The 27,613-nt window shown below is 37.7% G+C and overlaps 1 protein-coding gene across 17 annotated transcripts in view; it reads right to left on the reverse strand.

Moving 5' to 3' along the window:
- The window catches only part of CABCOCO1 (ciliary associated calcium binding coiled-coil 1), a 168,403-nt gene that overhangs the window by 33,915 nt on the left and 106,875 nt on the right, over nucleotides 1-27,613 (reverse strand). For 7 of the 17 annotated variants that reach the window (XR_015156923.1, XR_015156922.1, XR_015156924.1 and 4 more), the window contains one exon: nucleotides 2,055-3,073. The exons of the other annotated variants lie outside the window; for them this stretch is intronic. Coding sequence is in view for 4 of the 7 variants with exons in the window: in XM_086382302.1 (XP_086238428.1) it covers nucleotides 2,912-3,073 (162 nt within the window). In the remaining 3 variants the exon portion in view is untranslated. Of the gene's footprint in view, nucleotides 1-2,054; nucleotides 3,074-27,613 lie in introns of those variants that run through there. 17 annotated transcript variants of the gene reach the window in all.

A 27,613-nucleotide genomic window follows, 5' to 3' on the forward strand; every position in this document is an offset into this window, starting at 1 on the left:
TGTAAGAAACGAGTTGCCAATCCAGGTTAGATGCACGATACTGGATGCTTGGGGCTAGTGCACTGGGACGACCCATAGGGATGGTATGGGGAGGAAGGAGGGTTCAGGATAGGGAACACATGTATACCTGTGGCAGATTCATTTTGATATTTGGCAAAACTAATACAATTATGTAAAGTTTAAAAAAAAAAAAAAGTTTATTTGTACAAGCACAATAGGTGATTAAGATACCTGGTCATGTCTGGATAGGGTTTCCTTGGTGGGATATCCGACCACATTATTTCAGACTAAGAGAAGGGAAGATGGATTCAGAGTTGTTATAAATATTCCTTTTATCCTTCATTTATCTGACTTGGTCACCTATTTGTATTTTCCTTAACTTTCAGCAAGCCTTCAGAGTGGTTTTGCCACAGCTCATACGGCAGAGGGTATAGAAGGAGGAATAGGAATTTATGACTTTTCTTTAAAAAATTTCCTGCGAGGAACTTAGGTGGCAATGACAACATTCAGAGCTATAAATGTACTACTTGAAGACAATGTCTTCATCTTTTTCAGAAGGACCTCCAGGGTCTACACCATGGTGGAAGCTGGAGAAATGTTAGTGTGAGGTAATAACTAAGATGCACTGGTCCCAGACTGATTTAGCTAAGTCTTGCTGTTCCAGAGACTTTTGGTGGGAAACTGAAACTCAAGATTTAAGGATTGCCATTACCTAGTCTTAGATAATTTCACGTAGCAGACTTTATTTGATTTTATTGACAGAAAGCGGCTCTCGTGTCTGCCTGGAGTCTAGAAAGACAGACCAAGTTCCTGCTGAATTAGCTTTCGTAGGAGGCTGTAGTCTAATCCCCATGTGTTCCCTTTTGACTGTGGACCATGTGAACCTCATTTTGTGAACACCTTTTGAGGTTTATCCTGGAGCCCTCTGAGAGAAATTTTCTGGCTAGGACCCAATTTTATTCCATTGACTTCACGGTTGTATAACGATACCTTCGATTTCACCGTTGCTCATCAGTGGAACTCTATATTTCCAGACTTGGAAAATCTCATTCTTTTCTTGGATTTTCTTTAGAACACAGAAGAATGCTCAGTACTAACATGCTTCATCTAAAAATTTAAGATTACTTTTAGGTTAGGTTGAATTTCTCAACTATGGTTCTCACTAATGAGAAATTAGAGAACCAATTAGTGAGAACCCTAAGCAATGTCTGGATAGGGTTTCCTTGGTGGGATATCTGAACCACATTATTTCAGACTAAGAGAAGGGAAGATGGATTCAGAGTTGTTATAAATATTCCTTTTATCCTTCATTTATCTGACTTGGTCACCTATTTGTATTTTCCTTAACTTTCAGCAAGCCACAAACAAGCAGCAAACTTTCATTGGCTATTGGTTCTCACTAATTTGTGAGAAATTCTCACAAATCTCACCTGGTCTCACTAATGAAACTAGTTTTACTAAAAGGAGCTAATGCCATCCTCCACTCTGGTCCACATTATTTCATCTTATTTTTGTTTTTATTTTAAGACCTTGTTCAACACTTCTAATTTGGATGAGCTTACTCATAATCTCTTTGAGCACGGCTATTGCTTTAGAAAGAGCTCCACTTATTTCTCTAGTTATGAATGCTGCCAGTTGTCTAACAGTCTGTGATTTCAGACGTTTAAACTTTGAAAAACCAGTGTGTTTCCCTTTCCATTTGCAGGAGACAGATTTAAAGAGACTTAAGTAAGGAGGCAAAAATCCATTGTATTTGTTGTTGACCTAAAATGTTGCAGATAGCTTTCTGGCTTTTGTCTCAACTCTCTTTAGTGTTTTATTTTTTCCCTCCTACTTCTTCAGGAAACTCTTAATTAGGTTCCAGTGTTTCTTAACATCTGTTTAATTTTCCATTAAAAAAGTAAGGTGTGTTTTGAGTATTTAGCAGACATCCTTAGTATCAGCAAATGGAAAAGGTTGAGTAATAAAGCAGTGGGCCACTGGAGCAAAAGACTAAATATTATTGGTGAAAGAGTAATTGTGGTTTTGGATCGTGAATTTTAAATCATTATAACTAGGTTTAAACACATCTTTATTAATCAAAATAGGAACCATTACAATCAACACATTTTTGCCAGTGAGAAATAAGTTTATTTCTGTAGCATACAAATTCATGCTTTGGGATGTGATGACTCTTGTGAAGCATTTTCTACCTCCTGCTGGTTGTGGAAGTATTTTCCCTACAGAAAGCTGTAATGCTTGAAGAAGTAGTAGTCTGTTGGCAAGAGGTCAGGTGAATATGGCGGATGAGGCAAAACTTCATAGCCCAATTCGTTCAACCTTTGAAGTGCTGGTTGTGTGATGGGCGGTCGGGCACTGTTGTGGAGAACTGGGCCCATTTTGTTGACCAATGCCGGCTGCAGGCACTGCAGTTTTTGGTGCATCTCATTGGTTTGCTGAACATATTTCTCAGATGTAATGGTCTTGCCAGGATTCTGAACACTGTCATGGATCAGATGGGCAACAGACCACCAAACAGTGACCATGACCTTTTTTTGATGCAAGTTTGGCTTTGGGAAGTGCTTTGGAGCTTCTTCTTGGTCGATCCACTGAGTTGATCATTGCTGGTTGTCGTATAAAATCCACTTATTATCACACGTCACAATCCGATCAAGAAATGATTCACTGTTGTTGCATAGAATAGAGAAGACACTTCAAAACAAAGATTTTTTTTGAGGTCAGCTCCTGAGGCTCCCTCTTATCAAGCTTTTTCACCTTTCCAATTTGCTTCAAATGCCAAACGACGGTAGAAAGGTCAGCGTGGAGTTCTTTGGCAACCTCTTGTGTAAGAGGATCAGCTTTGATGATTGCTCTCAATAGGTTGCTGTCAACTTCTGATGGCCGCCCACTGCACTCCTCATCTTCAAGGTTCTCATCTTCTTTGCAAAACTTCATTTACTTTATGTTCGTTAGCAGTTCCTGGGCCAAATATGTTGTTGATGTTGCAAATTGTCTCTGCTGCTTTATGACCCATTTTGAATTTGAACAAGAAAATACCTTGAATTTGCTTTTTGTCTAACATCATTTCCCTAGTCTAAAATAAATATAAAATAAACAGCAATAAGTTATTAGCATTGAAATAAAGTGAAATATGTTCATTAAAATGATGTATAACATAACCACACTTATTTAAGAATGTATTCCAATATCAAACAGCAAATTTCAACAATGCAAAACCGCAATTACTTCTGCACCATCCTAATACAATAGCAACTACTGGACACCTAAATCCACTGATCTGAGAATGTTGTACACATTGAACTTGATTACAAACGTGGACCAAGAGTAAAAAGGTCTTGGAATGGATACACACACACACACACACGCATGTGATGCCACATATGGTAATAAACATTACATTACTATACTCCTGAAATTAAACGAAATTTTAGAGCTGGAAGAAAAAACAGGCCAAATCATTTTTGAAATATTAATAAATACCTAATATATGATAATTGATTTATCCTCAGAAAAAAGTTTAAATCTTAAACTGGAAAAAAAAAAAAAAGCTAGGGTTAAAAAAAAGTCAGCTCTTGCACAATGTTTGGTATATATAAATGAGTGTACATTCTAGACTAAACTTTTATTATCAGTTTTTCTGTTGTAATTTAAAAATATTATAGTCTTCATGCTTATAACAATAAAACTCTTTTTCATGACATAAATCTAAGAATGTCTTAGCTGAAAAATGTATCTTTCTAGTTAAGGGCTTGATTATTCTCTTTCCTCTTTATTATTTGATCATTTAAGGAAAAATCAAGGAAAAACATATCTTAAGAAAATAAAGAAATATAGATAAAAAGCTGACATTCCTCAGTTTATACTTTGAACTGCAAATTTGAACTGTGAATGCTTTTATATTTAAAAGTAATTTAACATCTAGTTATAAACAAAAAAAAAGGACCAAGTTAAGTTAAACTTTGGTAGTTTGAATGTAATGATTTTGTCACTTTGAAAATCATCCTCATGGGTATAAAAATAAAGTTTTAACCAAACCTCCACAGGAGGGCACTATAGTGTGACTCTGGTATAAACTGCAACTATTGCAACCCATTCAGTCATTATCTGACCCTTGATTAAACATCTAAAATACTGAGTCCTTCTCCTGAATTAGAAAATTCTAGTTTTCAAAACTCAAGATAGGTAGGTTTTATATGTGGCAAATTTATTTTCTTAGTTAAAAAAAAAAACAAAAAAGTATGGGTAATTTAATCTTTCTTTTGTGCCATACATTCAACATAAAATTTTATCTCAAAATACAGCAAAAGTGGTAAGGTGCATGGTCTGGATGAGGCAAAATCTACATAGGGTTATATAATATTGAAACAACAGGAATATTTTAGAACTATCAGACTATGCAATCAAAACTAGATAAATAAATAAAACAAGATAAATGCATTTACTACTTATTGGTGGCATGTATTTATAAACAGTATATGTAAATTGTATATAAAATTGGTATAACAAATGGTACATGTTACTTATAATGGTATGTCTACCTAACTAGACAGTGGACAGGTAAATCAACCTTACCTAGTGAATGTAGAAACAGATTCAAAATATAAATACCAAAGTGTCTCCAAACTAGTTCACCTCATCCCAGTAAGGATCTGAAAACATTTACTGCAATGATAATGATGGAGATTTGATTCAAATTAAGATTTTCAAAATGCCCCTGGCCCTAACTTTCAATTTCACTAGTGTATTTCCAAGTTTTTCTCTAGCAGATAAAAATTTAGATATTTTACTAGAGTTAAATCTATGTAAGAGTAATTGTAATCTTGGCAATTATGAAATGTCTTTGTGGCCCTTGCCTTATTCTGAGGACTAAGAGAATGCTGTACAAGTCCACAAAAGCTCCACTGAATAGAAAGTTTCATTAAATTTACAGAGCAGTAAGAGCAGGGGTTACAGATATAGCTCTATAACTTTACATAACAGATCTGTTTCCATTAAGCAAATTACTCATTTCATTATAGTTCTTCCAAAAAATGGCATTTAGATAAATCCTAATAATGAAGGGAAAGGCTGGTAGAATGTTGCAGTGAAAATCCCCATAACAATGGCCTTAACTTTTGGGTGCAACATGTTCCACTTTATGGTCTAATATTGATAGCTGCAATATTCTGGAAATATAAGTTGAGACAAAATGATGTAACCACACTGCAAGCCTGACAGCTTTCTGAATCTGCATTCTGTATTAGAAATGTATGGCATCATCATTTTATACAAATGCAAAGCGCTTACTTAAAACAGGGTTTGCTAAACTTTTGATGGCTCACACCTGGTTGAATAATTAAATTTGTTGGTAATTAAAATGCTAGTTCATCACTCCCCTGGGGACTCAAGGCAGACTGTTTTAATTTAAATATCTTTTCTTTTAGCTCATACTTACAGATTCTCTAGCCAATAAACAATTCAGCAGTAGATTTAAAAGCAATAAAATATCAGAAAGTAAGACTTGGATACTCTACTTGCACATAATAAAAATTACTTTTATATACTACTCTTATGTAAAATTGGCAAATTATATAGTCAGATACTTAAATAATAGAATCATACAAGATCAAGGTTTTCCTTTGCTTTTTGAATCTGGAATCTAGCTAACCAGAACACACTGGCTTTTTTGAAACTTCCATTTAAAATTTTTTTCCAGCTTTACTAGGTATACTTTTATTTATTTATTTATTATTAAAATTTAAATTTATTTATTTTAATTAGAGGCTAATTACTTACAATATAAATAGCACGTATCTAAGTCAAGGCTGTATATTGTCATCCTGCTTATTTAGCTTATATGCAGAGTACATCATGAGAAATGCTGGGCTGAATGAAGCACAAGCTGGAATGAAGATTGCTGAAGAAATAGCAATAACCTCAGATATGCAGATGACACCACACTTACGGCAGAGAGTGAAGAAGAACTAAAGAGCCTCTTGATGAAAGTGAAAGAGGAGAGTGAAAAAGTTGGCTTAAAGCTCAACATTCAGAAAACTAAGATCATGGTATCTGGTCCCATCACTCCACGGCAAATAGATGGGGAAATAATGGAAACAGGGCTGTCTTTATTTTTCTGGGCTCCCAAACCACTGCAGATGGTGATTGTAGCCATGAAATTAAAAGACTCCTTGGAAGGAAAGCTATGACCAATCAAGACAGCATAGTAAAAAGCAGAGACATTACTTTGCCAACAAAGTTCCATCTCATCAAGGCTATGGTTTTTCCAGTAGTCATGTATGGATGTGAGAGTTCAGTATAATGAAAGCTGAGCACCGAAGAATTGATGCTTTTGAACTGTGGTGTTGGAGAAGACTCTTGAGAGTCCCTTGGACAGCAAGGAAATCCAACCAGTCCATCCTAAAGGAGATTCAGTCCTGAGTGTTCATTGGAAGGACTGATGTTGAAGCTAAAACTCCGATACTTTGGCCACCTCATGCAAAGAGATGACTCATTTGAAAAGACCCTGATGCTGGGGAAGATTGAAGGCAGGAGGAGAAGGGGTCGACAGAGGATAAGATGGTTGGATGGCATAAGGGACTAAATGGATGTGAGTTTGGGTAAACTCCAGGAGTTGGTGATAGACAGGGAGGCCTGATGTGCTGCAGTCCATGGGTCACAAAGAGTAGGATAAGACAGAGCAACTGAACTGAACTGAAGGTATACATTTTGATGAATTTGGACATATGCATACACTTGTTACACCATCACTACAGTCAAGGTAATAAGCATACCCATCACCTCCAAAAGATTTCTTGTGTTTCCTTTGCTACTTTTATTTATTTATTGGTGTGGTATAGCAACATTTAACATGAGCTTGATCTTCTTAAGTTTTAAGTGCACGATACCGTATTTCTAACTATAGGCACTATGCTGCATAGCAGGTATCCAGAACTTATTTATCCTGCATACCTGAAACTTTATACCCATTGAACAATTCCCTATCTACTCTTCTCTTCACCCCCTGGCAATACCATTCTGTCCTCTCTTTCCATGAATCTGACTATTTTATATACCCCAAGTAAGTGGAGTCACTCCATACCTGTCCTGTGACTGGCTTAATTCATGTAGCATAAGGTGGCACTAGTGGTAAAGAACCCACCTGCCAATGCAGGAGACATAAGAGATGCAGGTTCAGTCCCTGGGTCAGGAAGATTCCCCTGGAGGAGGGTATGGCAACCCACTTCAGTATTCTTGCCTGGAGAATCCCATGAACAGAGGAACCTGGCTGGCTACAGTCCATAGTGTCAGAAAGAGTTGGACACAACTGAAGTAATTTAGCATGCAAGTATGCAATGTCCTCCAGATCCATTCATGTGTTGTTGTAAATGGTTAAGATTTCCTTTTTAAAGGCTGAAAAATATTCCATTATATTTCTGTACCACATTTCCTTTCTCCATTCATTTGTTGATGCACATTTGGGTGGTTTCCATACATTGCCTATTACGAATAATGCTGCAGTAAATATGGGAATCAGCCCTGGGATTTCTTTGGAAGGAATGATGCTGAAGCTGAAACTCCAGTACTTTGGCCACCTCATGCGAAGAGTTGACTCATTGGAAAAGACTCTGATGCTGGAGGGATTGGGGGCAGGAGGAGAAGGGGACGCCAGAGGATAAGATGGCTGGATGGCATCACTGACTTGATAGACATGAGTCTGAGTGATCTCCGGGAGTTGGTGATGGACAGGGAAGCCTGGCCTGCTACGATTCATGGGGTCGCAAAGAGTCGGACATGACTGAGCGACTGAACTGAACTGAAATATGGGAATGCAGGTATCTCTCTGAAATCCTGATTTCAACTCTTTTGGCTATATAATCAGACATGGGATTGCTAGATCATATGATAGTACTATTTTTAATTTTTTTGAAGAATGTCCTTATTATTTGCCAAGGTGACTGTGCCATTTAACATTCCCATCAACACTGTACAAAAGTTTCAATTTCTTTACATAAATAAACCTTGTTTTTTATTAATAACCTTCCTAACAGGTGTGAATCACATTCCCTGGTGGCTAGGATGGTAAAGCATCTGTCTACAATGCGGAAGACCTGGGTTCGATCCCTGGGTGGGGAAGATCTCCTGGAGAAGGAAATGGCAACCCACTCCAGTATTCTTGCCTGGAAAATCCAATGGACAGAGGAGCCCAGTATGCTACAGTCCATGGGGTCAAAAAGGTCAGGAGGGGCGGCTGTGAGGAGATACCCCTTGTCCAAGGTAAGGAGCAGCAGCTGCGCTTTGCTGGAGCAGCCATGAAGAGATACCCCACGTACAAGGTAAGAGAAAACCAAGTAAGAAGGTAGATGTTGCAAGAGGGCATCAGAGGGCAGACACACTGAAACCATAATCACAGAAAACTAGCCAATCTGATCACATGGACCATAGCCTTGTCTAACTCAATAAAACTAAGCCATGCTGTGTGGGGCCATCCAGGACGGGTGGGTCATGGTGGGGAGGCCTGACAGAATGTGGCCCACTGGAGAAAGGAATAGAAAACCACTTCAGTATTCTTGCCCTGAGAACCTCATTAACAGTATGAAAAGGCAAAATGACAGGATACTGAAAGAGGAACTCCCTGGGTTGGTAGGTGCCCAATATGCTACTGGAGATCAATGGAGAAATAACTCCTGAAAGAATGAAGGGATGGAGCCAAAGAAAAAACAATACCCAGCTGTGGATGTGACTGGTGATAGAAGCAAGGTCCGATGCTGTAAAGAGCAATATTGCATAGGAACCTGGAATGTCAGGTCCATGAATCAAGGCAAATTGGAAGTGGTTAAACAGGAGTTGGCAAGAGTCAATGTCAATATTCTAGGAATCAGCGAACTAAAATGGACTGAAATGGGTGAATTTAACTCAGATGACCATTATATCTACTACTGTGGGCAGGAATCCTTTAGAAGAAATGGAGTAGCCATCATGGTCAACAAAAGAGTCCAAAATGCAGTACCTGGATGCAATCTCAAAAACGACAGAATGATCTCTGTTCATTTCCAAGCCAAACCATTCAATATCATGGTAATCCAAGCCTATGCTGCAACCAGTAAAGCTGAAGAAGCTGAAGTTGAACGGTTCTATGAAGACCTACAAGACCTTTTAGAACTAACACCCAAAAAAGATATCCTTTTCATTATAGGGGACTGGAATGCAAAAGTAGGAAGTCAAGAAACACCTGGAGTAACAGGCAAATTTGGCCTTGGAATACGGAATGAAGCAAGGCAAAGGCTAATAGACGTTTGCCAAGAGAACGCACCAGGACTTTTGCACTGGTCATAGCAAACACCCTCTTCCAACAACACAAGAAGAGTCTACACATGGACATCACGAGATGGTCAACACTGAACTCAGATTGATTATGTTCTTTGCAGCCAAAGATGGAGAAGCTCTATACAGTCAGCAAAAACAAGACTGGGAGCTTACTGTGACTCAGATCATGAACTCCTTATTGCCAAATTCAGACTTAAATTGAAGAAAGTAGGGAAAACCACTAGACCATTCAGGTATGACCTACGTCAAATCCCTTATGTTTATACAGTAGAAGTGAGAAATAGATTTAAGGGACTAGATCTGTTAGACAGAGTGCCTGATGAACCATGGACGGAGGTTCATGACATTGTACAGGAGACAGGGATTAAGCCCATCCCCATGGAAAAGAAATGCAAAAAAGCAAAATGGTTGAGGAGGCCTTACAAATAGCTCTGAAAAGAAGAGAAGTGAAAAGCAAAGGAGGAAAGGAAAGATATAAGATTCTGAATGCAGAGTTCCAAAGAATAGCAAGGAAAGATAAAAAAAGCCTTCCTCAGAGATCAATGCAAAGAAATAGAGGAAAACAACAGAATGGGAAAGACTAGAGATCTCTTCAAGAAAATTAGAGATACCAAGGGAACATTTCATGCAAAGATGGGCTCGATAAAGGACAGAAATGGCATGGACCTAATAGAAGCAGGAGATATTAAGAAGAGGTGGCAAGAATACACAGGAGAACTGTACAGAAGAGGGCTTAACAACCCAGATAATCATGATGGTGTGATCACTCACCTAGAGCCAGACATCCTGGAATGTGAAGTCAAGTGGGCCTTAGGAAGCATCACTACGGACAAAGCCAGTGGAGGTGATGGAATTCCAGTTGAGCTATTTCAAATCCTGAAAGATGATGCTGTGAAAGTGCTGCTCTCAATATGCCAGCAAATTTGGAAAACTCAGCAGTGGCCACAGAACTGGAAAAGGTCAGTTTTCATTCCAATCCCAAAAAAGGCAATGCCAAAGAATGCTCAAACGACCGCACAATTGCACTCATTTCATGTACTAGCAAAGTAATGCTCAAAATTCTCCAAGCCAGGCTTCAACTATATGTGAACCATGAAATTCCAGACGTTCAAGCTGGTTTTAGAAAAGGCTGAGGAACCAGAGATCAAATTGCCAACATCCGCTGGATCATCGAAAAAGCAACAGAGTTCCAGAAAAACATCTATTTCTGCTTTATTGACTATGCCAAAGCCTTTGACTGTGTGGATCACAATAAACTGTGGAAAATTCTGAAAGAGATGGGAACACCAGACCACCTGACCTGCCTCTTGAGAAACCTATATGCAGGTCAGGAAGCAACAGTTAGAACTGGACATGGAATAACAGACTGGTTCCAAATAGGAAAAGGAGTATGTCAAGGCTGTATATTGTCACCCTGCTTATTTAACTTCTATGCAGAGTACATCATGAGAAACGCTGGGCTGGAAGAAGCACAAGCTGGAATCAAGATTGCCAGGAGAAATATCAATAACCTCAGATATGCAGATGACACCACCCTTATGGCAGAAAGCGAAGAGGAACTAAAAAGCCTCTTGATGAAACTGAAAGAGCAGAGTGAAAATGTTGGCTTAAAGCTCAACATTCAGAAAACGAAGATCATGGCATCTGGCCCCATCACTTCCTGGGAATTAGATGGGGAAACAGTGAAAACAGTGTCAGACTTTATTCTTTTGGGCTCTAAAATCACTGCAGATGGTGACTGCAGCCATGACATTAAAAGACGCTTTCTCCTTGGAAGGAAAGTTATGACCAATCTAGACAGAATATTCAAAAGCAGAGACATTACTTTGCCAACAAAGGTCCGTCTAGTCAAGGCTATGGTTTTTCCTGTGGTCATGTATGGATGTGAGAGTTGGATGGTGAAGAAGGCTGAGCACCGAAGAATTGATGCTTTTGAACTGTGGTATTGGAGAAGACTCTTAAGAGTCCCTTGGACTGCAAGGAGATCCAACCAGTCCATCCTAAAGGAGATCAGTCCTGGGTGTTCATTGGAAGGACTGATGCTAAAGCTGAAACTCCAGTACTTTGGCCACCTCATGCGAAGAGTTGACTCATTGGAAAAGACCCTGATGCTGGGAGGAATTGGGGGCAGGAGGAGAAGCGGACGACAGAGGATGAGATGGCTGGATGGCGGCATCACCGACTCGATGGACACGAGTTTGGGTGAACTCCGGGAGTTGCTGATGGACAGGGAGGCCTCGCGTGCTGCGATTCATGGGGTCGCAAAGAGTCAGACACAACTGAGTGACTGAACTCTACTGAACAGGTGTGTGGTAATAGCTCAGTGTGGTTTTGGTTTGCATTTCTCTGATAATTAGTGATACTGAGCATCTTTCACATATCTGTTGTCCATTTGTATATCTGCTTTGGAGAAGTATCTGTTCAAGTTCATTGCCCACTTTTTAAAACAGGTTATTTGGTTTTTCCTATTTATAGAAGTTTCTTATATTGTAAATCGACCCTTTATCAGATATATGATACGAAAATATTTCCTCCCATTCTACAGTTTTCTTCTCACTGTTTTGTTTCCTTTGCCGTGCAGAAGCTTTTTAATTTGATTTAGTGCCACTTATCTATTTTTGCTTTTTTGTTTGTGCTTTTGGGCTTCCCTAGTAGCTCAACTGATAAAGAATCTGCCTGCAATGCAGGAGGACCCTGGTTTGATTCCTGGGTTGGGAAGATCCCCTGGAGAAGGGAATGGTTATCCACTGCAGTATTCTGGCCTAGAGAATTCCATGGACTGTATAGTGCATGGGGTTGCAAAGAGTCAGACGTGACTTTCACTTTCTTTGTGCTTTTGGCATCATAGTCAAAAGTCACTGCCAGGACCCATGTCATTTCCCCTAGGTTTTCTTTTAAGAGCTTTACAGTTTCAGGTATTACATTTAGTTTTTAATACATTTTGAGTTGATTTTGTGTATGGTGTGAGATAGGAGTCCAATTTCACTTGTTTGCATGTGAATTGCATGTGAATATCCATTTCCAGTTGTATATTCTTAGCATTGTTGTTGAAGATCAGTTGTTCATATATGTGTGGGATTATTTCAGTTTTAGTCAAATGACTTTATGCCAGTAATTAAAAAAAATTTAACCTCTAGGATCTGTATTAGAGACGGGCCACATTTCTACTGACTTTCCCCCTTCTCTCTCTCACTTTCTCCTCTCTCCCTTCTTTCCTTCCTTTTCATCCTTCCTTGCTTTCTTTTTCATTTTTACCAAAGTCAGGAAGTGGTACCAAAACATTTTTTCACAACATTAATATGTCCAAAATAAAAAGCAAAATTTTGGTTAATCAGGATGCTTCATTTCTTAATCAAAATTTTGCTGCCAAAATCTATTTGATTTCCAACTTTGATCCCCCCCAAAGAAAAAAACAGTTTTTTGAGGGTGATTGATGTTTTTATTTTGAAACAAAAACAATCAGAAGGTGAAATATGACATTAGGTGAGTACTAGAAACCTCCATAATACAAGAGGGAAGAGAGAGAGATAATGATCAATGTATAACTATTGATTTTACATGGTTTCATCCTTTAGTGAATGAAACGACATACTGTGCCTCTGTGGGCAGAATTATGTAACAAAAGCCAATAGAAGAGGGAGTCACAACATGTGAAAGCAGATTCCTCTATGACCCATATCAACATTTTCAGTGTTCCCATGATTTAGACATTAGGATTTTAAAAATAATGCATAGAAGTTTGATTAAAATTGTATCTGTGTTTTACTTTTTTTTTGAAATATCTTCTAATTTACATATAAGTTATAAAAATCATCAATAGAGTTCCTGTAGTACCACTGATAGAACTACTGGATTAAGCTGCAGACCAATGCTGTATTTCTCATCAGAGTTCAATATGCTTTAAAGAAAAATGGCACTTGCCTATACAACCACAGGACAGCTATTTAAATTAACTTTGATCTAATATTGCCATATAATCCCCAGACTCTAGTAGAGTTTTGCCAATTATCCTAATAATGTCATTTGTAAGTCCAGGATCCAAGCCAGCAGTATGTTTTGCATTTGTTTCTTTAGTCTTGTCAAGATAGACTGATGAGTCCCTCAGTCTATCTTTACTTTTCTTAAACTTGATTTTTTGAAAAGCCTAACAGTAACTTTTTAGAATATTTTTCTGATGTTCCTCATGATTTAATACATTTTTGACAAGATGCCCCAGAAGTAATGTTATATCCTTCTAATTACAGTTATCAGGAGACAATAGTGCTAATTTGCATAATTTCTTATAATATTAATGTTTGTTACTTGGATGAGATGGTATTGGTTAAATACTCTTTGAAGTTAATTATTCAGCATGTTGTACTTAATAAGCAATTAGTAACAATTTTTTTGAAAGATACATTGAGACAATGTAAATATTCAGTTCTTCATCAAACGTACACCTTCAGTTTTAGCATTCTTTGATCATTTATATCTAAAGTTATTATTAAATAGTAATAGTTTAATTTCATTATTCTTTTTGATTTACAAGTTGTCATTCCACTGATGTGTACTATTTCCCCTCATAAATCTATTTTTAAAATTCATGAATTTACAACAGTAAAGCTTCACGGATATGTATTTTACAAATAGAGTCCAATACTATCATAGTTTATTTTGGTGTTCAAATTAGCTAGTAGAGCATTCATTACTATCATGATTTATTCTGATGTTCCGTTTGGCCAGCAGGTGATCCTTCAAACTAGAGCCTGTGTTCAATGGACAAGGCCCCATCGCTCTCTGTATACTTCTTTCCTTTCTAGAACAATAACACATTCCAGAACCACCTAATTTTTTCCTTCCCTATAGCCAAGTCAGATGTTTATGGAGCCTTAGTTTCTTTTATTGTGCCACAGTATTTAGAAACCAAGAGCCTGGTGCTTAGTGTGCTCATTGTTGCCAAGGGTCCTCTTAGCAGACAAAATTAGAAAAAAGTTACATTACATCACACTATATTATTCTCTGTGTGTTTATCTACCTACCTTCCTATCCACCTATCTGTCCACCCACCTATCTTAAAACCCATTAGTTCAAACTGATAACTCCAAAACCATGTAGTCTTCCCCCTTACTACTTATATAACTTGTATAACTTCCTCTCCATTGTTCTTGATACACTTACTTATTTTCTCTATGTCTCTTCTCATACATAACCAATTTTCAAAGCTGTGTTATTCAAAAATTCAACCCTAGATATATGCTGCCCTCTCTTTCTCCTACTGCCCCCAGCTAGGACCTAAGGAGGAGGATGGGAAGTAGATGAAGAAGGAAGGAGGAAATAAAGAATCTTGGCTCTGGCATCACAGTCCTCCACACAACTAAAACATGAACTTGGAGAGAAACACAGTAGCTCTCCAGTGCCCTGCTGGGTTGTGCTGGTATAAACTTAGCTTTGTCAAAAACTTATGAAAATCCAAATTATAAAGTAATCTTTTGGAGTCTATTGTATACTAATTGAAACAAACAGGTTAGCTATATAAGCATATGCTGCTGCTGCTGCTGCTGCTAAGTCGCTTCAGTCGTGTCTGACTCTGTGCGACCCCATAGATGGCAGCCCACCAGGCTCCCCCGTCCCTGGGATTCTCCAGGCAAGAACACTGGAGTGGGTTGCCATTGCCTTCTCCAATATAAGCATATAGAAGAAACTAATAGTTATAGTCCCTTATATTCTATAAAATCCATAGAAATATTATAGATTATTCTTTCTTTGTAATTGATATCTAAAAGGTGATATCTAATAAATTTACTTATGAGACTAGCTCCCTACTGGTATGTCTTTGTCCAGAAATCTGCAATCCCCTGGTGACATTAGGTGTTGGTTTGTAAATACTGACAGGCCAATTGCAACACTTGCAGATCTATCTTGTACTTCCATATTTCAAGAAAGACATTTTTATTACCAAACATCTGAGAATTGATATGTCAAAAGTGTTAAAGGCCTTGTATATAAACATGAGTAAGAGCTAACTTTGTATGTTTAAAAGAAAACAAAAATAGAAAGAAAAGCTACCAACATGTTAGAAGACTTACAGAGATGAAAGGATCTAAAGAAACCAGGAAAACATAATACCCATATCTTCAGATGCATTCAAAAGCATGTTGAAATAAAGGAAGGTTGAAAAATGGTTTTAGTCATATGACATTAGAGTCTAGAAACACAATGTGTGTGACCCACAGATTTTAAGGCTCTAGAAATAAAATTTCAAGCCAATTCTGTAACAGATGCTAATGTAAATGATGCTTTCAGCATTGATAAAACACTGCCTTCCTTCTACTAACATATTCCATAATTATACTGTGATTTAAATAGTTTATATATAGAGAGATGAATGTGGAACAGGAGAAAAGTATTCATACATTAGCATTCAGAGTAAGTAATTCAAACATCTAATTGTTCCAGCTCAAGGAAAATTTAAAAATATTACCAGTTAGGTGTTCAAAATTATTTTGGTTGATTTTTTATTGAGTCATGCTGATCATTTACAAAATTAGAAAATGTTCTTGATCATAATAGATATACATTAGAGAAAATACAGAAAAGGAACAGAATTACAGACAATTATCGGGAAAACATTTCTGCTTTTTTTCCCATCCAAGATATATTAAAAATTCTTTAAAAAAAAAAACAAAACCAACAAACTGAGCTTGTGCTGTTTGAAAAGAGTTATGGATAAAAACAGACATTTCTAGTTGTTTTTTTTTTTTTTTTTTCTGGAGAGAAATGCTGTGTATAAGGGGTTTGATTGTACACTCTTTGCACTCTAGAGGTCTTTTAGATGCATTTTAACTAACTTTAAACAGCTTTAAATCTCTTTCTTTAATATTCTGAGAACGCCAAAGAAAATTTTAACTATTGTAAAAATTATTCTTGAGATTTATACAATGGTCAGTTTATAAGTCTTTCCTTTTGTAATTAGTGTGGAACCAAACCAAATGGAGTCACTTATGTCAAGGACAAAGTGGCATCAGTTAAGACACAGGAGCAAAAATGAATCTTAACCTAACCTCACAGCTCTTTCTTCTTAGAAATCAGCAGAGGACACTAGCCAGACCCCAAATACCAAGTCTTTTCATGCCATCTCAGGATTTTCTTGTTTCCTAACTCAGTTGCTGCTGCTGCTGCTGCTAAGTCGCTTCAGTCATGTCCGACTCTGTGCGACCCCATAGATGGTAGCCCACCAGGCTCCCCCGTCCCTGGGATTCTCCAGGCAAGAACACTGGAGTGGGTTGCCATTTCCGTCTCCAATGCATGAAAGTGAAAAGTGAAAGTGAAGTCGCTCAGTCATGTCCGACTCTTCTCGACCCCATGGACTGCAGCCCACCAGGCTCCTCCATCCATGGGATTTTCCAGGCAAAAGTACTGGAGTGGGGTGCCATTGCCTTCTCCGTCCTAACTCAGTTACCCTGATCCAAAAAAGAAAGAAGACCACCAGGCAACAAACCAGCTGAAAAAGCCAAACAACTTCTGCATTCTTCCCATAAAAATTCCTTAGTCTGTGAGCAACTGGGAACTCATTGTTCCTGTGGCCTTGAGTTCCCTGGCTGGTAAGCTGAAAACCTTGCAATAAACTCATCCGCCTGCTTTGTTTCACTCAGCATGTAGAATTTGGTTTTTGACACTAGGGTGATTTGTAAATTTAGGGTCTTTGGAAATTCCAGTTTTATTAGTATAGGTAAAAATATGATATTTAAAAATATTTGAAGTCCAACTGGTTCAACTGAATAAATGTTTCTTGCATATTTCTCTATGTTAAGATCTGTAGGAAAGTCAGTTAAGTAAATGTCCTCATTTCATTGAGTTTATAACAGAAAGTAATAACTTATAAATCTTATTTTATCTTTTATAATTTTAATTTATACAAGTAGCATAATGTTATATGGGATTTCAAAGGAAGTTATCCAATTCTGGGCAATCCTATACGATTTCATGAAAAATAGTATTTTCTAAATGTTATAAATAACATGTTCCCTGTTTGCGGAGCTTCCCTGGTGGCTCAGATAGTAAAGAATCTGCCTGCAGTGCAGAAGACTTGAGTTCAGTCCCTGGGTTGGGCAGATGCCCTAGAGAAGGGAATTCTACCCATGCTAGTATTTTTGCCTAAAGAATTCCATGCTGTCCCCTGTTATATCAGTTTCCCACCAGTGAAAATGATTTTACTATTTTTTGACCATAAGAATAAACAGCATCATCTTAAAATGGATCAAGCAATATGAAATAGTAAAAATATATGAAAAAACTGTCACCAGAATTCCATATATTATTAATATTTAAATATTTTTCCAGGTATTTTTTCTATGTAATCAAATATGCACATAAAAATAAAGCTGTACCTTTTATATTGTTGTTTAGTCCCTAAATCACATCTGACTCTTTTGAGACCCCATGGACTATGGTCCGCCAGCCTCCTCTACCCATGGGCTATCCCAGGCAAGAATACTGGAGTGGGTAGCTATTTCCTTCTTCAGGGGATCTTCCTAACCCACGGGTCAAACCCGTGTCTCCTGCATTGGCAGGCAGATTCTTTACCACTGAGCCACCAGCCACTAAGCCCATCTTTTATATTACTACATTTAATATTATATATGTATAATATATTTACTGTAAGAACTAGGATGATATGATATAGATATTTTATAGTCTTTGTCAATCTTATGTGAAAATTCAAGAGCTCATATTTAACGGGTATGTGATCTTAATTTGGATGGATGTACTAGTATGTGCTTAATCAATTTCTTATTCAGGGACATTGTTTTCCAGTTTTCATGATTATAAAAGCAACACTAGGAGGAGAATCCTCATAGATATATCTGTGCACACTGAATTACCTTCTTGAGATAAAGCCATAGAATCAGACTTTCCAGGTCAAAGGGTATGCATTCTAAAATTTTTGATACATTTTAACAAATTGCAGACTAGCAGAGAAGAAATTTGAATTTCCATAAGGAGTGTAGTTTCTCATACCCAGATAGGCTAACTCTCAGTGTTGCCAATCCAATAAAGACAGGATGGTATCATATTAACTTGTCAGTATTTCTTTCATTATTAGTGGGCCTGAATATCTTTTTCCTATATTTAGTGGCCATTTGTCCCCTCTTTTATAAAATGCTGTTTGTGTCATTTAATTTACTATTGGGATGGTTTATGTGATGCTACGAATGTTAATCCTTTGTTTAACATTTGTTAAAAATAACATTTCTGTTTAAGAAATTTTCAAACTTGATTCTGTGTGTTACCTTTCTGTTAAAACGTAATTTGGGGTTTTATAATCATCAATATTTTCCTTTATATCTTAGGAGACATGCTCAGAAACTCTCTCATCGGAAATTATAAATAAATTAGAAATGAGTTTGCTCATATTTTCATCCAGATCTAGTATGGTTTTATTTTTTAACTTAATATATTTCCTTTATCTGGCATTTTCTTGGATGAAAGACATAAGATGGTGATGAGTAATTTTCCATATTTCAGTAATTCATTTGAATGCCATCTTTATCATATATTAAAATCTTAGATATGCTCACAGCTCTTTCTAAACTCTTGGTTGTGCTACTTGACCTGCTGGTTTTTTTCAGATCCTGCATCATTGTATCTGGTAGGATAAGTTTCTCTTCATTAACATGGCATTTTCATTCTTCCAGCTGGAAGAATAATTTTGTTATATTCTCCCTTGTTAGTCTATATACCTCATCATAAGAGTAAGAGTATCCCAGCCACAAATTTTAATAGGGTTTTGAGTGGCATTGCATTGGATTTAAACATTAAGAGTGAATTTTCATACAGAAGTATTAAGTACTTCTATGAAAGAAGAAAATATGCTTCATTTTTTTGTTCAAGCCTTCTTTTATATTCTTCAGTAAATTACAGTTTATTCATTTGGTTTCATCATATTGTTTTGATTTTTTCATGGCTATTGAAAACTTGGTCTTATTTTTGTGATTGGAGTTTTTATTCCAATATATTTTCCAACTATATTGTTTAAACATAAAAATGCTCTTGACTTTCATACTTTAATTTTTACTTGTTGCCTACAGAATGTTATTTTTCTTGTTTTCAGTTGATTCTCTTGGATTTTTCAGGTAAATAGTTATACAATTTAAAGCCAATCATGCTTTTCCTTCTGCTTTCTAATATTGATTCTTCTTGAATTAAATGATGCCCTCCTCCTCCCCACTAATTCATATGTTGAAGGTCTAAACCCCAATGTGACCAAGTTTGAAGTAAGAAATTAAGGTTAAATGAGGTCATAAAGGTTTCCCTTTTCCTATAGCATTAGTGTCCGTATAAAAAGGGACACCAGAGCACAACCTCTCTTTCTCTGCCATGTCAGGAAACACGGCAAAGGCCAGGAAGAGAATTCTTAACAGAAATTGACCATTCTGGCGCTGTGATCTTGGTCTTCTCCAAGAACAAAGAGAAAATAAATTTCTATTGTTTAAGCCATCCAGTCTATGGAATTTTGTCATGGAGGCCTGAGCAGAATAATATACTTATTTCATTCTTTTACTGGAGTGGCTTTAAGTCATAAAGATGGTTGGATGGTGTGACTGACTCAATGGACGTTAGTTTAAGCAAGCTCCAGGAGTTGGTAATGTACAGGGAAGCCTGGCACGATTGAACTGAACTAAGTCATAAAATGAAAAATAAATCACTAAATTAAAAAAAATTGGAAATAGTTGACTTACAGTGTTGTATTAGTTTTGGGTATATAGCAAAGTGATTCATATATATATTATTTTTAGATTCTTTTCCATTGTATGTTTTATTATAGGATAGTGATTATAATTCCCTGTGCTATACAGCAAAATTCTTGTTACTTATTATATTTATTTTATATATATTAGTGTGTATATTTTAATATTAAACTCCTAATTTATCCTCCCTAGGAACCCTCATTTTATCACTATTTTTAATGGGAATTCTTGTAATTAGTTTGGGAAATGTCTGATTTGGAAACACTAAGTATTATTCTACTCCTATTCTAATAAGAGGTCCTATCAATAATATGAGGCTGCTATATTTAAAATGGAGCTATTGTGTAGCACAGGGAATTCTGCTCAATATTATGAGGCAGCCTGGAGGGCAGGGGAATTTGAGGAAGAATGGATACAGTTGTATGTATGGATGAGTTCCCACATCAGTTCAGTTCAGTTCAGTTCAGTTCAGTTGCTCAGTCGTGTCAAATTCGAGACCCCATGGACCACAGCACACCAAGCCTCCCTGTCCACCACCAACTCCCGGAGTTACTCAAACTCACGTCCATTGAGTCAGTGATGCGATCAAACCATCTCATCCTCTATAGTCCCCTCCTCCTCCCGCCCTCCATCTTTCCCAGCATCAGAGTCTTTTCAGATGAGTCAGCTCTGTGCATCAAGTGGCCAAAATACTGGAGTTTCAGCTTCAACATCAGTCCTTCCAATGAATATTCAGGGCTGATCTTTAGGATGGACTGGCTGGATCTCCTTGTAGTCCAAGGGACTCTCAAGAGTCTGCTCCAAAACCACAGTTGAAAAGCATCAATTCTTCGGTGCTCAGCTTTCATTATAGTTCAACTCTCACATCCATACATGACTGCTGGAAAAACCATAGCCTTGATGAGACGGACTTCTGTTGGCAAAGTAATGTCTCTGCTTTTTAATATGCTGTCTAGACTGGTCATAACTTTCCTTCCAAGGAGTAAGCGTCTTTTAATTTCATGGCTGCAGTCACCATCTGAAGTGATTTTGGAGCCCAAAGAAGTAAAGTCAGCCAATGTTTCCACTGTTTCCCCATCTATTTGCCATAAAGTGAGGAGACTGGATACCATGATCTTCGTTTTCTGAATGTTGAGCTTTAAGCCAACTTTTCACTCTCCTCTTTCACTTGCATCAAGAGGTTCTTTAGTTCTTCTTCACTTTCTGCCATAAGGGTAGTGTCATCTGCATATCTGACGTTATTGATATTTCTCCTGACAATCTTGATTCCAGCTTGTGCTTCATCCAGCCCAGCCTTTCTCGTGATGTACTCTGCATAGAAGTTAAATAAGCAGGGTGACAATATACAGCCTTGACGTACTCCTTTTCCTATTTGGAACCAGTCTGTTGTTCCATGTCCAGTTCTAACTGTTGCTTTCTGACCTGCATACAGATTTCTTAAGAGGTAGGTAAGGTGGTCTGGTATTCCTCTTTCAGAATTTTCCGTAGTTTAATGTGATCCACACAAAGGATTTGGCACAGTCAATAAAGCAGAGATAGATGTTTTTCTGGAACTCTCTTACTTTTTCGATGATCCAGCTGCTGCTGCTGCTGCTGCTAAGTCGCTTCAGTCGTGTCCGACTCTGTGCGACCCCATAGATGGCCACCAGGCTCCTCTGTCCCTGGGATTCTCCAGGCAAGAACACTGGAATGGGTTGCCATTTCCTTCTCCAATGCATGAAAGTGAAAAGTGAAAGTGAAGTCGCTCAGTCGCCTCCAACTCTTACCGACCCCATGGACTGCAGCCTACCAGGCTCCTCCATCCATGGGATTTTCCAGGCAAGAGTACTGGAGTGGGGTGCCATTGCCTTCTCCAGATGATCCAGCAGATGTTGGCAATTTGATGTGGTTCCTCTGCCTTTTCTAAAACCAGCTTGAACATCTGGAAGTTCAGGGTTCATGTATTGCTGAAGCCTGGCTTGGAGAATTTTGAGCATTACTTTGCTAGCGCGTGAGATGAGTGCAATTGTGTGGTAGTTTGAGCATTCTTTGGCATTACCTTTCTTTGGGATTGGAATGAAAACTGACCTTTTCCAGTCCTGTGGCCACTGCTGAGTTTTCCAAATTTGTTGGCATATTGAGTGAGCACTTTCACAGCATCATCTTTTAGGATTTGAAATAGCTCTACTGGAATTCCATCACCTCCACTAGCTTTGTTCATAGCGATGCTTGCTAAGGCCCACTTGACTTCACGTTCCAGGATGTCTGGCTCTAGGTGAGTGATCACACCATCGTGATTATCTGGGTCATGAAGATCTTTTTTGTACAGTTCTTCTGTGTTTTCTTGCCACCTCTTCTTAATATCTCCTGCTTCTCTTAGGTCCATTCCATTTCTGTCCTTTATTGAGCCCATCTTTGCATGAAATGTTCCCTTGGTATCTCTAATTTTCTTGAAGAGATATCTAGCCTTTCCCATTCTATTGTTTTCCTCTATTTCTTTGCATTGCTCACTGAAGAAGGCTTTCTTATCTCTCTTTGCTATTCTTTGGAACTCTGCATTCAGATGGGTGTATCTTTCCTTTTCTCCTTTGCTTTTCGCTTCTCTTCTTTTCACAGCTATTTGTAAGGCCTCCTCAGACAGCCATTTTGCTTTCTGACATTTCTTTTTCATGCCGATGGTTTTGCTTCCTGTCTCCTGTATAATGTCACAAACCTCCATCCATAGATCATCAGGTACTCTATCAGATCTAGTGTCTTAAATCTATTTCTCACATCCACTGTATAATTATAAGGATTTTATTTAGGTCATACCTGAATGGTCTAGTGGTTTTCCCTACTTTCTTCAATTTAAGTCTGAATTTAGCAATCGGGAGTTCACGATCTGAGCCAGTCAGCTCCCAGTCTTTTTTTTTTTTTTTTTTTGCTGACTGTATAGAGCTTCTCAATCTTTGCCTGCAAAGAATATAAACAATCTAACTTCGGATTTGGCCATATGGTGATGTCCATATGTAGAGTCTTCTCTTGTGTTGTTGGAAGAGGGTGTTTGCTATGATTAGTGCGTTCTCTTGCAAAACTCTATTAGCCTTTGCCCTGCTTCATTCTGTACTCCAAGGCCAAATTTGCCTGTTACTCCATGTGTTTCTTGACTTTCCACTTTTGCATTCCAATCCCCTATAATGAAAGGACATCTTTTTGGGGTGTTAGTTCTAAAAAGTCTTATAGGTCTTCATAGAACCATTCAACTTCAGCTTCTTCAGCACTACATAGTTCACCTGAAACTACCATAATAGTGTTTGTTAATTGGCTATATCCCAATACAAAATAAAGAGTTAAAAGATATAATGTGTGAATATTAAGTTGTATCAAATGCTTTTTTAATATTTATCAAGAAGATAACAAAGTTTTTCTTCTTGTCTATTCAGGGATGACATGTCAACGGATCTGCCTTGTACTCCTGTAATAACTCAATTTGATCACAGTGTGTTGTTGTTCTCAAGTATCACTGAATTCTACTTGACCAAATTTTACTTAGGTCACCTGTACCAATATTCACAAGTGAACTGAGTTGTAGCTTTCTCTTTTAAATTACTTTTGACAAGATTTGGAATCACTATTTGCCCTCATAAAAAGTACGAGCAACATTTCTTCTGTTTCCCTGGAAGAGCTTAAATATGTCAACCTCTGTCACCTGAAGGTTAAAAATATTTCACTTCTGAAGACTTTTATGTTTTCAGTTTTTATCTTATAGTTATTAGTTGGTTTAGGCTTTCAGTATCATCTTTTGTCTATTTTAATAATTTTTCCTTCCCTTTCAACCACATTACTCTATAGTGATCTCTGGTTATTCCTGCTTTTTATTTCCTGTTTACATTTCTATTGGTGCTTTTCTTTTATGTTTTTAAAATTTAGGCTACCTAGTATTTTACCTAGTAAAAAAGAAAATTCTTTTTAAAGAGTAATTATTAATTCTATTGCTTTTCTTTTGCAAATTATTTTTTGCCTTTATCTTAATAATTTTCTTCTGTTTGTTCTGTGATTACTTTTATTTCTTAAACCCTTGAGTAGAATGTTTTGTTACTCTTTTTTAATTTTTTAACTGTTTCATATTAAAACAACTTTAAAAAAAATAAAAAATAAAAAAATAAAACAACTTTAAGATCCTGTGTATAACTTTGTTTGTATCCATTTATTTGGCAATGAGTATTGAGATTGTTATTTTCCTAACAATTTTGGCATAGAATTAATCTTTGGCTAGAATTATTCCCTTGGACTGCAAGGAGATCCAACCAGTCCATTCTGAAGGAGATCAGCCCTGGGATTTCTTTGGAAGGAATGATGCTAAAGCTGAAACTCCAGTACTTTGGCCACCTCATGCGAAGAGTTGACTCATTGGAAAAGACTCTGATGCTGGGAGGGATTGCGGGCAGGAGGAGAAGGGGATGACAGAGGATGAGATGGCTGGATGGCATCACTGACTTGATAGACATGAGTCTGAGTGAACTCCGAGAGTTGGTGATGGACAGGGAAGCCTGGCGTGCTGCAGTTCATGGGGTCGCAAAGAGTCGGACACCACTGAGCGACTGATCTGATCTGATCTGATTCCCTGGTGGCTCAGTGGTAAAGAACCACTGGTCATGCAGGAGACACAGGTTTGATCCTCAGGTTCGGAAGATTCCCTAGTAAAGATTTTGCACCCAAACTTCATCTCAGAATGACTATGGGATACTCAAATTGTGACAATGAATCCTATAGAATGCATCATTCCTTAATCCTCAGCTTCCAGCTGGATTTGGCCAAAGAGAGCCACAAGTAGGACATAGAGACAGGGCAAGGAGGAAAGAGAAATCAGGGTATTTATTGCCCCATTCCCTATTACTTGGTTATGGTTCTGGACTACACTGTGCTTCTTTATGACTTCAGTTCCAACTTTGTGGCTCGCCTTTCCAGATTTCATTTGTTACTTCTAGTTACACCTTGAGCCCTTGGATCTTTCCTCTTCAGCCTTAGGGCTAGTGACAAAAGGTTGAGTTTGCTGCTGTATAAAACTTACTCCTTAAACCTGAGTGACTTACAACTATATGGATTAATTAATATTAGTTATTGGTTGTGATGCTGCTTCCTGATGTCCATTCTGGGATTCAGGTGATAGAGAAGCACAAACTAGCTTTAAAAGCTTCTTCCCATCTCTTTCATGACATTTCAGCTCACATCTTATTGGCTCATGTAAGTCATGACCAAGTATAACTTCAATGAAATGGGCAAGTATAAGCCTTCTTAGGTAGAGGCAGAAATGGGTGAACAGTAGTAACAGAATCTGTCAAAGGTATCAATAATGTCTTCCCTGCTGTTGACTGTTGCAGGAGGATATGGCAACTCACTCCAGTACTCTTGCCAAGAGAATTCTGTGGACAGAGGAATCTGGTGGGCTACTGTCCATTGGGGTTGCACAGAGTCAGACACGACTGAAGTGACTTGGCATGCATGCATGTGTTGGAGAAGGAAATGGCAACCCACTCCAGTATTCTTGCCTGGAGAATCCCAGGGACAGAGGAGCCTGGTGGGCTGCCTTCTATGGGATCACACAGAGTTGGACACGACTGAAGCGACTTTGCAGCAGCAGCAGCAGCAGCACCTGTTGACTGTATGTGGTGCTCACCAGGCTGCAGGGATTCTCATCCCAATATAAACACACAGATGATATATAGAAATGATCTTCAAGTTTTTTGAAATGTTGTCTGTTTCATGCCCAGAATTCTGATACTGTAGTGTTCACTGAATCTTTTATCACTATTTCTGAAACTCAATGAAAAGTAGTTTTCCTTTTAAGAATTATAATTACATTGTTTTATACTTCATTAGTAATTTGACCTTAATTTTATGCTCAACTAAGTGAAGTACTCATCAGTCATCGCTCATCCAATGACTCTGCCATTTCTATAGTTTTTATTTGGATGATTATCTGTATTAGCTGGTACTGAGAAATATATTTTTCAAAAATGGTACTTGTAAACCTGGGACATATGCTTCTTCAAATGTTGTCTGTTTGTGCTTATTTCATATTGTCTTGACATCTGAATACTAATTTGAGTATGTAATTCTACAGTCAAATCTCTCCACCCCCCCCCACAGTAAATACCTTTTATTAAATGCAATTCTAATACAAATGACATATGGCTATATAAGATATACTAAATGACAAATCTTCAGTTATTATTGGCTTCCTTTGCCTGATATTCCAAGTCAAATCTCTTCTCCTAAACTTCATTGATGTTATTTCTTATTCCTTCACATCTAAAACTGCTAAGGAGAATTAAGTTGATGTTTGTTTCTACCTCTTCCTTTATCAGTGGCTTATTTTTATTGCTGGAATGCTTTAACCATGAAGTTCAGTAACTTCACATGGAGATGTCTTGAGGTTTGTCATTCTTTATATTTTCCATCTAGGACACTGACACCTTTTGCTCTTCACCTTGCAGGACATTTTAGTTCTGTCCAAAATAGCCATAAGAAATTTGGTCCATTCCTAAACGTCTTTGAAATGTGACCCTATCTAAAACATCCATGAGCATGTTTGGTCTATGCCAAATGGTTTTGGACTAACTTCCTGTCTTCCTTCACTGCAGAAATGTTACTTCAGTCTATCTTTAAATACTTAAAAAAAATTCCTTTCATTCTGCTGTTTTATTCAGATACAGCAGTCCTATTGTACATTGGACCTCTACTGGATCTCTTGTAATTCTCCTCTCTATGTCCTTTCCCTCACATTTCTTGTGTGATTTTCTAAAGCTTGGTTTTTTGTCATGGTTTGGTTTTTCTAGTGTAATTTCTACTCTTCACCATTTCTAAATATTTTGCAGTTTTTCAGTGTTATTTTTCTCTCTTTAGAATATCATTTTCCTTTTTATTTTATTCTGTTTTATATCTTTAAATGACATGTGTCCTAAATTGGGGGGACTGGGCGGGGGAAAGAAATAGAAAGCATCATAGTTTAAACTTTTTAGGGTAAATCTTCATCTATCTTTAGTAGGTCTATTTGGTTGTTTTTTTTTTCACTCCTTTTCCCCTTGCTCGTCCCTTTCCTTTTTCTTATCTAGCTCTCCTCCCTCCCTCCCTCCCTCCTCCTCCTGTTCCTTCTTTCTGATTTTTTAAATGTTACTGTTAATTATAGATCCACCTTTTAAAATGGAGAAGGAAATGGCAACCCACTCCAGTATTCTTGCCTGGAAAATCCCATGGACAGAGGAGCCTGACGGGCTAGGGACCAAATCACAAAACAGGATAAACTCCCAACACAGAGAAGCATCCTCCAGTTCAGGAGTTAAAAAAAAATGTAGAGAAAAACATGAAAGGAAGGATCTCATACCCTACAGCTTAAAGTTTACCTCAAGATATGGCAGCCCACTCCAGTACTCCTGCCTGGAAAATCCCATGGACGGAGAAGCCTGGTGGGCTGCAGTCCATGGGGTCCCTAAAAGTCGGACACAACTGAGCAACTTCACTTTCACTTTTCACTTTCATGCGCTGGAGAAGGAAATGGCAACCCACTCCAGTGTTCTTGCCTGGAGAATCCCACGGACGGGGGAGCCTGGTGGGCTGCCGTCTAT

The sequence above is a fragment of the Bos grunniens genome, chromosome 28 (genome assembly GCF_055505025.1).
Source record: "Bos grunniens cultivar Pamir isolate PY7600 chromosome 28, Bosgru_T2T1.0, whole genome shotgun sequence".
In the NCBI taxonomy this organism is placed as follows: domain Eukaryota; kingdom Metazoa; phylum Chordata; class Mammalia; order Artiodactyla; family Bovidae; genus Bos; species Bos grunniens.